Genomic DNA, 12,259 nt, shown 5'->3' with positions numbered 1-12,259 from the left:
CCCTCTGTCTTTCTGGGAAGTGCACATACCTTTGGCAATTAAATAATAATTTATAAGGAGGTTACAGGGCCTGCAGGTGTTGCAGTGGTTAAGGCACTGGACTCCGACCTGGCTGACTATGGTTTGAGTCCCAGACCTGGTGACTTGCTTTCTCTCTCTCTCTCTGTTTGTTTGTTTGTTTCTTTCTTTCTTTCTTTCTCTCTCTCTCTCTCTGGTAAGCACGTGTGCCCTATAGCAAATTTTTAAAATAATAATTATAAATAAAAGTAATAATTCTTTTTTGAGAGAGAGAGATTTTTGCTATAGGGCATGTACACTTGCCAGAGAGACAGGGAGAAATCACCCCCCCGGGGGGATGGCCTTGCCGCAGTCCCTTCTCCGTTCTCTCGAGATAATGGGCATGCACACGCGCACCGCCAGTGTAAGTACGTTTTAAACCGCTGGGTCTGGAGACTCGAACTGTAGCCCACTACGTGGGAGTCCAGCGATGAGACTATTACGCCATCTGCTGGTCACAGCAAATAATTATTTAAAAAACAGATAAAAAGGGTGCTTCAAACAAGACTTTCATATGGTCAGAGAAGGCCTCTTTGAGGAGGTAACAATGAGGCTCAGGGCTGAAGAATGAAAAGACACCAGCCTAATGAACTATAGAAGAGCAGGGTGAAAGGCCCTGTTCAGAGGGCATGGCACCTTTGAAGGCCCCGAGGAGGTCTAGGTGGCCAAGGGAGGCCAGTGTCAGAGGGTCACAAACTGAGTTTGGAGTGGTAGGCAAGACCCCAATCGGTTTTGCACATTGCTGTCACAGATTCCTAGGAGATAACTACCATTAAATATTTCCAGTTTTAAAAAAACCCCAAACTCGGAGATGCCAGGGGTCTTACCCCGAAGTCATAGTTCTGTAAATGGCAGTGTGAGATTCAGAACCAGATTTCAGGGTCTCCAGAGACCCCAGCACTGTGCCACCAACCCATCACCACTGATCCCAAGAGCCTCCTGATTCACCCTGACATCTCATACGTATAATTGTTTTATTCTTGCTCATTCATTCATGCTTTCAACAGCTACTTATTTTAATTTTTGCAATGATCCCAGTGGATACTATTAGCAAGGAAACCGACCTGAGAAGGAGGTGGGACGGAGAGAAACCTGAGACCTGTCCAGAATTACCCGAATAGGGAAGCTGGACTAGGATGCAGGTGTCTGATCTCTCATCCTACAGCCACTGCTTAGGGGAGGGCCTTTTCCCTCTCTGGGATGAATGGGAAGGATTTGAGAGGGAGGGCAAGATGGCCTCTTTGTTCAGTCTTTAGGCCGTTGGCTATGAGTCTCCTGGTTTCTGTTTACAGCCTACCATGCCCAGAGACATAGGTCACACTGCAGCTACAGAGCTGGCTAGCAGCCATCAGGCCTTACCCTGATGCACGTGAGCATGTCCGGAGGCTCAGGAACGGTGCTGCTGAGAGAGTCTTACTCTCCCACACAAGTCTGTGCCCAGGTCCATCATCTGGCAACCTTCCCAGCCTAGGGGCTGCCACTTGGCCAAGCAGGTCTCTTGGAGACTGGCAGAAATAATAGCAAGTGACCTGTAGATCCCAGGCCAGGGGACAGAGCTTCTAACCCAGTTAACGTGGGAGAAGATGCTGGGTAAGGCCAAAGCTGGTGAATGCAAGAGAAGAACCCTGGCAGGGAGCAATTACAAATCCCTTATCCACTGGCCTCTTTTTTCCAGGTCTATAAGGTAAGAGGTTGAGTTAACTTTATTCTTTATTGAACCAGTTATGTATTGACATCTACAATTTGGAAAAATTGCTTCCAGATCTAAATATATACACTTCTGTGAAGCAGGGTGTGGCGATCTAGTGACAGGTTGTGTGTGTAGAAAGTTGTCTTAATAGTCATCTCAATGAAACCGGGGGTGGCAGGAATTGGCAGGATAAGCACCAGCCATCTCTGGGCATTGTGGCTGCTGGGAGCTGGCTTTTAAATTCCAGGAAGGATCCTTGCACCTCAGGGCTCCTGGTCCTGGCCCCAGGAGGAGAGAGGTCTGTCTGCCTCACCTTCCTCTGTCCCACTTCCCCTGCCCTGCCTTTACACCCCCTCCTCCTGCTTCACTCACATTAAAGGGTGACTAGTGAGGGAGAGCAGGAGCTGCCAGGAGCTCCTGGGTGCTTTAAACTGCTTAGCATGCATTTCACAGCCTCTGTAGGGCCAGCTGTTCCTTTCTCTGCTCTCAGGGCCTGTTTGCTGATCCCGTCCCCACCTCCCTCCCCCCCACCACCACCCCTCCCAGGCCATGTGCAAAATTGCTTTTCAAAAGATCCACTTTCTGCTTAATTAAACAATGAGGAGCGTCCCCTAGCACATCTGTAAACCTCCTTCTGAGGCCAGTTTAGCCCACAAACTGCTCCATTCTTACCCCATTCACTTGTAAATGGACCCTCTGATGTTCCCTCCACTCCCTTTTCTCTTTTACCCTCCCCCCCAATGCCAGCTCTTTCTTCTCCCTTTTCAACTAAGGCCTGGGGTGGGCTCCCAAAAGAGCCTTATCTTGAAGCCTGGTGGACTTGGTGGGGATGAGAGTTTACCCTGTGGAAGAGAAGACTTAGGGAATCAGTCTTTCCCAAATCGTATAGGGCCATTGGGGAAAAGAGGGGACACCTTTATCGGTATGGTCACTGTGGGCAGGCATGATGGGAAAGCAGATTTCTGCTCCAGAAAAGACTGCTATTCCCATCAGAGCTCTTCCACTGAGAAATTGACACCTCCTGTCGCTGGAAGTCTTCAAGAGAGGCCAGATGAGAGTCTGTTAGAGCCAGGGTTCAAGAGCAGATAATATAACCTTGAGGTGGTTCTTTTTTAGCCCTGAGAGGCTGGGCTTGACACCCTTGAGGCCCTGCCACAGTGGGCAGTCAGTAACCCCCAGATAAGAGGAAGGCCACCATGGTGAGAAATTCTGATGGGCACTTTCATGGGTGCCCTCTAAGATGGGCATGTCATGATGGCCCTTTGGCCGCAGCCTTTAGGAGAGAGTTTGTCAGCCCAAAAGGTGAGGAGCCTGAAGTCTCTGGACTTAGAGCTCAGAGCAGCTGCCCATCTGATGAGCAAGACTGGTGGGTTTGACGCAAGGCTGAGCCTGCCACTCATATCTTGCCTTAATCCTTGCAGCACCTCTTTAGAGTTTGGATTATTGTCTTCCTTTGTCAGAGGGATGATGGCACTGAGACTCAGAATGGCAGTGATGTCCCAGGGCCATTTAGCACATGGCCCAGATCCTTCTGGCTCCAAAACTGGAGTTAGCCACTCCACTACAGAGCAGTATCTCCCATCACTTGTCTTCCCCAGGTAGGGCCCCACCTCTCTCTTCCCTGCCTTCACTGGGGACCTTAGGGTATCTGTCTCCCTCTTCTATGCTGTGTGTCGGTGGGCAGTCCGGCCTCTAGGCTGTGTACCTCAGAACTTGATTCTTCCCTCCGGGTTGTCCTAGGAGTGCAGACCAACCCCTGACACCTCATGGATCTGTACGTCTAAGATGGAATGAAGGTCAGTGTCCGGGACCCTGTCATCACTGTCCTAGTCGCACACACCCCCAGCCCCTCTGTAGCTTCTGACTATAAGAAAACCCCAGCTAGTCCCAGCGCTGCCTGTTAAAAGCTGACTGCACCCTACCCTCTAAAGGTGCCAGGCCACTGGGAAGAGAGTGTGGACACCCAGGGCCACAGGGTGCCGAGGTTAAAGGTTCTTCCTCTGGTTGCTGGAATAATCACATGGCCAATATGCCAGGCACAGTGCCAGGAGCTTTATGTGGTCCATCTATCTGATCCTCTGACACATTCTTATGGTCCCCCACCCAAAAAAAAAAAAAAGAAAAGGAAGCTGAGTCTCAGGGAACCCCTTACCCAAGCTTACCCAAGGTTGTAAACTAGGAGGTAGCAGAGGCAGGCACGTGATTCCAATGTCCATGCTCTTAGTCCATTCCTCTCCCCTCTCTCTCGCAATGGCTGTGTGTTCAGCACACATCTCGGAGTTCTGTGTGCAACAGTACCAGGCCCGTGGACCCCACATGGATAACAGTAATGCCATACACTGGAGCTGAACCTGGATGCTTGTGTTAAGCAGAGAAGGCCAGGAGCACAGTGTGGGGGAGGTGTGGGCTCCATGCTAGGGAACAAGCACTTGGCAAATGCTGCTCTCTGATATTCAGGAGGAGGGTGAGGCCTCTTCCAGAGCAGGCCCCTTCACAAGCCTACAGATCCTGCCTGCCCAGGCCCCAGCTCCTGTCCTGGCCCCAGCTTATGCTGAGCTTCATGCCTTCTCTGTTCTGCTACCTTGGACCTGCCAATCCATCCTGCCTTAGGTCTTCCCATATGCCCTTCCTCTGCCCAGAATGTTCCCCACCCCACCCATCCTTCAGTCCTGACCTTCAATGTTAACACCCTCAGCAAGGCTATTTTAGTCCCAGACAAAGGCGGTAGTAGCATTGTCACAGCTGATTAAGTGATATCTGTCTCTCCTGCTGGCCTTTTTGCTCTAGGAGGATAGGTTCAGTGTCCCTCTAGCACATTGCAGTCTCCCTAGCACCTCGTACTTAGTAGCTGCTCAATAAATATTTGTTTTGTGGATGACTGACAGAGATCCCAGGAGGAAGACCACCCTCAGCAAGAGGGAGAAAGCAGTGGGATGCAGCAGCAAGGTGAAAAGGAGATTCCCCAACCCCCTCTATCCCAGAGCCATCCCCAAGCCACCAGCCCCTGACTCTGCTTAACCCTTCCTCCTCCCCTGGACGCCTTTGGAAGCCGACCATCTGGCCTGGAGCCCATTTGCATATTGTCTGGGCCTCAACAAGCCTAGCAAGATGTCCCTGGGGGCGTGTTTCTGGCCAGGCCGAGTGGCCCTTGAAGCCTGCCCAGGGAGCGGGGAGTTCCACCTCTCCCCCCCCCACACCAAATCCAGGCATGGGGGAACAATACGGTGGTGATGCTGTAGCCTCACCATGGTAACAGGCTATCAAAAATGTGGGCAGAGCTGGGGCAGGGGGTGGGCAGAGGAGGGAGGGAGTGACCTCAGCAAAGAGGAGCCTGGTGATAAATGAGCCAGCACCGTGGCAGACTCATCCCAAGCCACCCCTCTGGGACTCCATGATGGTTCCATCACGTGGATGACCCCAACGTGACCACCAACCTCCCCCGCCTCCAAGCCTACCAGAGTAGAGCAGAAGTGGCCTTTTAGAGGAAGCCAGGGCTTTTCTCCAACTGAGTCCTGGTTCCGTACAGGCCGGCCAGGGCTGTGGAGGTGCCGCTGGTGGCCCTCAGGCCAGCGCTGCCAGGCCTCCTCACTGCCTCCACACACACAGGCTCAGCCCCGCCCGCCAAGGCTGGCTGATGGATGTGTCAGACCCCGGCAGCTCTATCGAGCGGCCACAAGATGTATGGGCTGGCGGCCCACCAGACAGTACCAAGATGGAGGCCAAGGGGATTCAGAGCCAAGGGGAAACCTCTGAAATCCAGGCCTCTGGGGGGAGGCAACCAGGAGTCCAAATGGACTGCTACTAGTAGTAGGCAGCATTCTCCCTGTCCGCTCCTGCTCCAGGGACCATGGGGCTCTGATCTGATCATGAAGGAATTATAATCAAGTCTCAGTCCATAGACACTTTGCCTATGACCTGGAAGTTGGCACAGTGACGTGGACCAGTCCACCCAGGATGTGGGCCTGCCTGGCGAGTACAGTCTTCCTGCCTCTAGGAGGGTGGCAGGTAGGCCAGCGAGTGCCTTGAAACTGGGCTTAGCCTGGGGCAGAGCCACGCCTGGCTCAGCAACGAAAGTGCTACTGGTGCGTTCTCCCGCCTAGCCCCTGAGCTTTGTCTTAGGCACAGGTCCAGGACAGCAGACCCCTCTGGAGCACTGACTCAGGGTTCCCAGAGCTTAGTTGTCTTGCTCCTAAACTCATCCGAGGAGAAGGAAGCAACTCCTGCCGCCTCAGGAGACTGGTCTGTCGGAGGATTGGGTAGTTGAGATCCTTAGGCTTAAGCAGTCTTTTTAGAGCTAAATTCCAGTGTGCTGGGCCCAGCACCCCTGCTTCTAGGAAAGGAGGGAGTTCTGGGTCAGAGAGCTCCGAGCCTCAGCGTGATATACAAAGGAACCAGTGGCCATCTCAGGACCACAAGGAGGCAGATCTCTGTTCAGTTGAGCAAGAGAGGCCCTTTTGACCCTGAACCTCTTGCCTCTTCAGGGTGACCACCCCAGCTTGGAGGCTCTGGAAGGGGGGTAGTGGAGCAGTGATTTGTCAGTGTCCCTGCTGGTGAAGGAGCCTTCTCTCCCTCTGCCAGAGGAAATTAACTGATGTTATCGGTTCCATGATTGTTTTTCTCCCCTCACAAAGGGAAATATATGCAGACCCTTCCAGGAGCAATGCCGAATCCTCCCCATCTGGAACTGGCTGGAGAGATAAAGATGGAGGGGTCTTCAGGGCCCTCTCATTAGCCTAGCCATGATAGTTTGCGTCTGGGGCTTGTGAGTGGGAATCTGTCCCCCAACCCTTTGTAGGTGACAGTTCCTCCTGCTGTCTGCCCTGTCTCCCTACTCTAGGTAAATGTCACTGTCTCTCCAAGCCTGCCAGGTGCCTCTTTATTACCTCTCTGGCAGGTCATTGGCCCTTCCTGTTTTTGCCTCAACTTGGGGACCCACGAGTTCATGGGCTGTCACAGCCTAGGCTGCCAGAGGCCCCCTGAGCCCCATGTCTTCTGGGCCAGGCAAGACTTTAGGGACCAGGATTCATTTGGGATTGACAATACTGTGTTCTGTACCTTCCTCTCCAGGGGACATCCGGAACCTCCTTGTCTGGATCAAGAAGAATTTGTTAAAAGAGCGGCCAGAGTTGTTCATCCAGGGAGACAGCGTGTGAGTCCCCTTCCTCCTTTCCCTGAAGAGGGGAGGGGGGGAGCCTATCTGAGCACCAGTCCTTGGGTTCAATCTCAACCTCCTCTGAGTCCCTTCTCCCCTTTGTCTTCCCCTGGCTCCTCGGAGGGAAGGGCTTCTGTCTGCTCTGTCTGAGGTCTTTTTCAGTTTTCTTGTTACCATGCTGGACTATTGGGGATTTTCTTTAAACCCAGGTGAAAGAAATAGGGACTTTCTCAAAAAACTTTGGATGATGCTTCTGGTTGCCACAAACTTGCTGTGGAGTCTTAGGCAGGTGTGTTGCTTCTCTGGGTCTCAGTTACTTTCTGCACACAGAAAGTACCGAGCCACAGATACCGCCAGTATCCCTCTCATCTCACCGTCTCGGACAGTGCCATCGCGTGGAACTCCCTGCGATGAGGGGCGTGTTCTGTGTCTGCTGTCCATTGTGGCAGCCACTAGCCACATGGACCCACTGAGCCCTTGAAAAGTGGCCCAAGTATCAAGGAACTAAATGCTGCTTTATTTCATTGCAATTTAAGTGACCGCATGTGGGACAGCGCTGGTCTAGGGCTCCAGGGAGTCATCGACCATGTGCATGTATGTATGCATGCACTTGCTGGGGACACCTTATAGGAGGCCAAAGCTCCTACACCTGTCCTACGTCCAGCCTATCCTCCTAGCAAAGAATCGGGTTCCACGTGCCAAGAAGTTACTTCTCAAACATGGCCAGCCTCCGCGTAGGAGAGCTGGCAGTGTCATGAGGCTTGTTCATCTGTCTCAGACCATAGATCCCTGGCAGCTCCTGGGGGTTAAGGCTAAACCCCTGGTTCAGGCCATGGTGCAGCAGTCCTGGAGGCCATCCCCAAGGACAGTAGTACTCCTTGGGCCACTGCCAATAGGGGCCAGTCCCAGCTGCCTGTCCAGGTGTGACCACCCTGCCTACACCAGGTAGTACTGCTCTGGAGCACACAGGTACTGGTGCCATCGGCTGCCCTCCCCGAGTCAGAAGAGCCAAGATGGCCTCTCCAGGAGGGGCACATGGGCAACATGGAAGCCAAAGGTCTCCATTCCCAGGGCCTAGGAGAATGAGCTTAGAACCCTGGGAAAGGATGTCCCTACTGCTGGTCACCATGAAGGACACAGGGCCAGCGAGCCTGGCACATGCCTCTCTTTGCTCATCCTCGTGCAGACCTTTTGGGCCTGGCACTGCGGTTTACCCCATAGCTTATTCACATGAGGAAAGTGCTGCCCAGAGAAACAAAATACCTGCCTGAGCCTGGGTGGTGCTGGCTGGCATTTGGTCACCCAAAGGTCACATCGTGTGTCCTGGTTTCCTTACAGTCAGAGGGTGGCTTCTACTTCCTTTCACCAGCACCTCAGAAGGAAAAACTTTCTCCGATACCTTCCCTTTAGCCCAGAGACCCTAAGCCCCTCTACCCCTGCTGCCCACCACCTCCTGCTCTCACTCCCTGCTGCTCACCCCCATTTTTCCTACAGGCGGCCAGGAATTCTGGTGCTGATTAACGATGCCGACTGGGAACTGCTGGTCAGTACTTCCAGGGACATCCCTTCCCAGACCCTGCTCTCACTGCTTCAGTAGAAAAGCCATGGGTCTCTCATCTGGCCCAGAAAGGTGGCTGGATTCTCCTCTGTCCCATTGTGCCCCTAACCTGAGCCCACCTGAGTCTCCTACCCCAGGGGAGGAAAATATGGGCAGTGGGGAGATGGCAAGCTCTCCTTCATCAAGATTTGAAGATGCTCATATTTCTGGTCGAGTCTTCCTCTCACAGAACAGCCAGCCTGCCCCCTGCTTCTTGCCCACCCAAAGCCTCAGTAGAAGGTGGTCGTTCCTCCCAGGGCAAGTGCCCTGACAGTCCCCTTGCTCCTCTCTCCCACACCAGGGTGAGCTGGACTACCAGCTGCAGGACCAGGACAGCGTCCTCTTCATCTCCACACTGCACGGAGGCTGAGGGTCCCCTGGGCCTGGGCACCTTCGGGGCAGTGCAGAGCAATCAGAGTCCCCCTGGGCCCTGCTTCCAGGTCTTCCTGTCCCCTTGTCTGCTTTCTTCCCTGCTCTGTCCCCCCCCACCTACCCGAGCTCCCTCCAGGCAGGGAAAAGAGGCCAGGTGCTAAAAATGAGACTTTCTCAGGCACGTGAGCAGGGAAGGCAGGCAGTGCCTGAGCCCAGCACTGCCTCTCAGCAGCTGGGTGGGGGAGGTGGCCCTCTGGTTTGTCGGGAGTGAGGAGGGCTCTGTGGCCAGGTGACCCAGCTGCCTTCTAGCCCTTGTGCCTCAGTCTAACACTGAGTGACCACTGACAGAATGCTCGAGCTCCTGGGCCAGTGTCCTCTTGAGGAAGATGAATGGATCTGAATAGCCAATGGGAGGCCCTCCCTTCTCAAAGATTGGAGTCTCCGCCTCAGTTTCCCCATCTGGACAGCAGAGGGCTCTGCCTGTCCCCCACTGACATCATTATGGAACCCCAGCTGGGGTCCCCTATTCAATGCTGACCCCCTCCCCCCCACCCAGCAGCTGCTCTTCCAGCCACATCCCTCCTGCTCCCTCCACCCCCAGCCCTTGACCCTGGCTGGCCTCCCCCCACAACAGGCCACCAGATGGGCTCCTGAGACACTCCCCAGGCTGCCTACAGCTCATTCTGCTGGAAGTGGAGAAGGGAGGGAGTCAGCTGAACCTTGGACTGGCAAATAGAGGCCTGGGGGGTGGGGAGGGGGCAGTGTGCCTCAGTTTCCTCCTATGCCAACAGCTGAATATTTACATTATCTGTAAACCAGCGAGATACTTGATGGCACAGAAGTAGGCTTTATCTCCCTTTCTTCCTTCTTCAGGAAGCAGGATGGGGACAGGCAGCACCTGGTGGGTAGACCCTCCTCCCTCCATCCTCTCTGGAAGTCTTGGGTCCTCAGTGTCTGTAGCACCTGGCCTTGGTCAAATAAAAGACTAAGTTGTTAACTAGCCTTGCTTGGAGCTTCATCCCTGGAAACAAAAAGGGTGGTACCCCATGTCCCCCCAGCCACGGGCTCTGGGACAACCTCTCTGTCCTCAGCCTAGGGCTCTCAGCGTTGCCCTTCACCCAAAAAGGGGATAAAGGTTCCAACTCAGACTGCCTGAGAGGGGGTGGTCTGGTAGGGCCATCTGGAGACAGAATGCAGAGCCGGTCTGTGTTCCAGGCCACATCCCCGCCCGTCTGTCCAGGGCCAGGCTTTGTCCCACGGACAGCAGCCAGCAGCCCCAGAACCCAGAATTGGGGGTTTCATAGGTAAAGCTGCTCAACCCCACTTCCCTTTCCTTGCTGTGACCTGGAGAAAAAGTTTGTTTGCTTGAGGGAAATCTCAAAAAGAAAAAAAACAGGGTGCTAACATTATCCTGCACAAAATGTTGCTTTTCATTAAATGTCAATAATTGAAAGTGGAATGTCTCACCCTGTGGAGATGGAGTGCCAAATGGTTGTCCCAGCAGTGTTGGGGTAGGGCGCACATCTTCTCTCTAAGGACAGATCCCCCACACACTGGGGGGCTTCCCTCCAGCTGCAGGTTGAGGCCCTCTGGGTACGTGGTGGGCAGAAGCTACATTGCAGTTATAGGTAGGAGCTGGTCTACCTAGGCTGCAAACCAAGGCCACTGTGGGGGTCCAGGTGGCCACTGTGGGGGGTCCAGGTGCAGTCAGAGACCGTGTATGACCAGCCCTCACTAGGTGCTGAGGTCAGGGTCTCTGCTTTATGGAATAGAGCCAGAGACTGGAAATGGGCCCCTGCAACCTTACTTTTAGAGGCTCAGACTTTCTCAATCCTGTAACCTGGAGGTCCCTCCCGATCTCCAGCCCCCTGAGCTGCATGAGTGTCCCGTCATCACACCCGGGATTCTAGGTCCTAGAATCTGGGCTCTTGTATTTCTTTTTCCCTGCCTGCAAGAGATGGGGGGTGATAGATACAGAATATCCCTTCCCCCATCACACCCCAGTTAATGCTGTAGAGTAGGGCAAGAGGACACGCTGGGAATACCGGGTTCTCCGCACAGTGGAAATCCAAGCATCCCGGTTGATATTGGCCAGAGTCAAGGCTCCGAACCATTTCAGGTCACTTTTAACTAAAAGCCAGAAAGGGGTCAGGGGCAGGCTCAGCCCCAGCAACTCCTAACCCCTCTCTCCCAAGCAACACCTGACACCGCCCCCTTCGCTTTTGAGGAAATAAATGAATGAAAAAAACCCCACTATCTCCGAAGATTTTTCTTTAATGAAAAGGATTCGTTTGTCCAAGTTCTGTATCCAAAGCCCAGGCGAATGCCCGGCTGGAGCGCATCATTCGGAGCTTCTCCGACTCCAGCCGCGGTTGGAGGAAGCTCAGCCCATCGGTCTGTCTGGAGGGACTTGCTGGAGGGTTTGGTTTGGGATGTATGGTTTAAGATGATTGTTTGTTTGTTTTCGGGTATTAGTGGGGGGGGGGTAGGTTAGCATAAATTCGAAACGAGTTATCCAGCGCGTTCTGCCGGCATCTTCCCTCACCCCCGACTTCCTGCGGCTTGGCCGAGGGCGGGCTCCCCGGACGGGGGCGCCCCCCGCCGCTGCGTGCCAGCTTCGTTCCGGCCGAAATTGGAAAGGGGGAAAAACGACGAGATAGATTGGAGAACCCCACCAGCGGGGATCAGTCACCCGTGGAGGAGGAAGAGAAGGAAGGACGAGGATGAGGATGGCGGCGTTGGTGACAGGGACTGGCGTCCCTCTTTGGCGCGCCGGGCCGGGGCCGCGATCCTCGCGCTGGGGCCAGCCAGCCGCCGCCCCGAGGCTGAGCTCCGTCCCTGCGGCCCTCGCCCCTGTTGCGCCCGGAGCTCAGCCACAGATGTCCAGCCACAATTCTCGGTTGGCCGCAGACTCGTACAAGAATTGCGTTTGGACAATCAGTGGCGAAGCCCCTGAGTCCGGGGCCCCGGTCTCCTGCAGGATTCCGCTTCGCTCCTTAAAAGCGCCGGACCTGGAGCTCTCCGGAGCTGCGCGCCGGACTACCTCGCAGATGCTCAGCAGTTGCGGCCCATCCCGCGGTAAGGTGATCGAGCAGGCACGCGGATCCCGACCCAGCTCGGAGATCCCCACTGCCCCCGGCATGTTTCCTTCAATCGAGGCCCAGGGTCCCTAGAGTGGCCCGCGTTGGATCTCTGCGCCGCCCCAGGTCGTGGGGAATCTCCTCTGTCAGGCCCGGGAAAACCCCGATTCCCCTTTCCCCGCCCCCAGTCTGGGTTTGCTGGGAATCCGGGAAGCAAGGTCCCGGGGCCAGGTCGCGTTTCCGAGCCCGGGGTCCAGCCTCTGGACTCGTGGATCCCCCGCCCCTGCCCAGCCCCGCGCACGCACCGGCTC

At 54.6% G+C, this 12,259-nt stretch overlaps 1 protein-coding gene across 4 annotated transcripts in view; it reads left to right on the top strand.

The window, feature by feature from the left end:
* The window catches only part of URM1 (ubiquitin related modifier 1), a 19,985-nt gene extending 10,117 nt beyond the window's left edge, over positions 1-9,868 (top strand). For 3 of the 4 annotated variants that reach the window (XM_006154013.3, XM_006154010.3, XM_006154011.2), the window contains 3 exons: positions 6,815-6,896; positions 8,394-8,442; positions 8,798-9,868. In XM_006154013.3, coding sequence (XP_006154075.1) covers positions 6,815-6,896; positions 8,394-8,442; positions 8,798-8,866 — 200 coding nt within the window. In that variant the 3' untranslated portion in view covers positions 8,867-9,868. Of the gene's footprint in view, positions 1-3,487; positions 3,544-6,814; positions 6,897-8,393; positions 8,443-8,797 lie in introns of all 4 variants that reach the window. The other variant, XM_014589990.1, reaches the window with a different exon arrangement.
* The last annotated feature ends 2,391 nt before the right edge of the window (positions 9,869-12,259 follow it).

The sequence above is a fragment of the Tupaia chinensis genome, unplaced genomic scaffold (genome assembly GCF_000334495.1).
Source record: "Tupaia chinensis unplaced genomic scaffold, TupChi_1.0 Scaffold000394_1, whole genome shotgun sequence".
Classification (NCBI taxonomy): Eukaryota; Metazoa; Chordata; class Mammalia; order Scandentia; family Tupaiidae; genus Tupaia; species Tupaia belangeri.
Note: the sequence above shows the minus strand (reverse complement) of the source record. Positions and strands in the feature narration are given on the sequence as shown.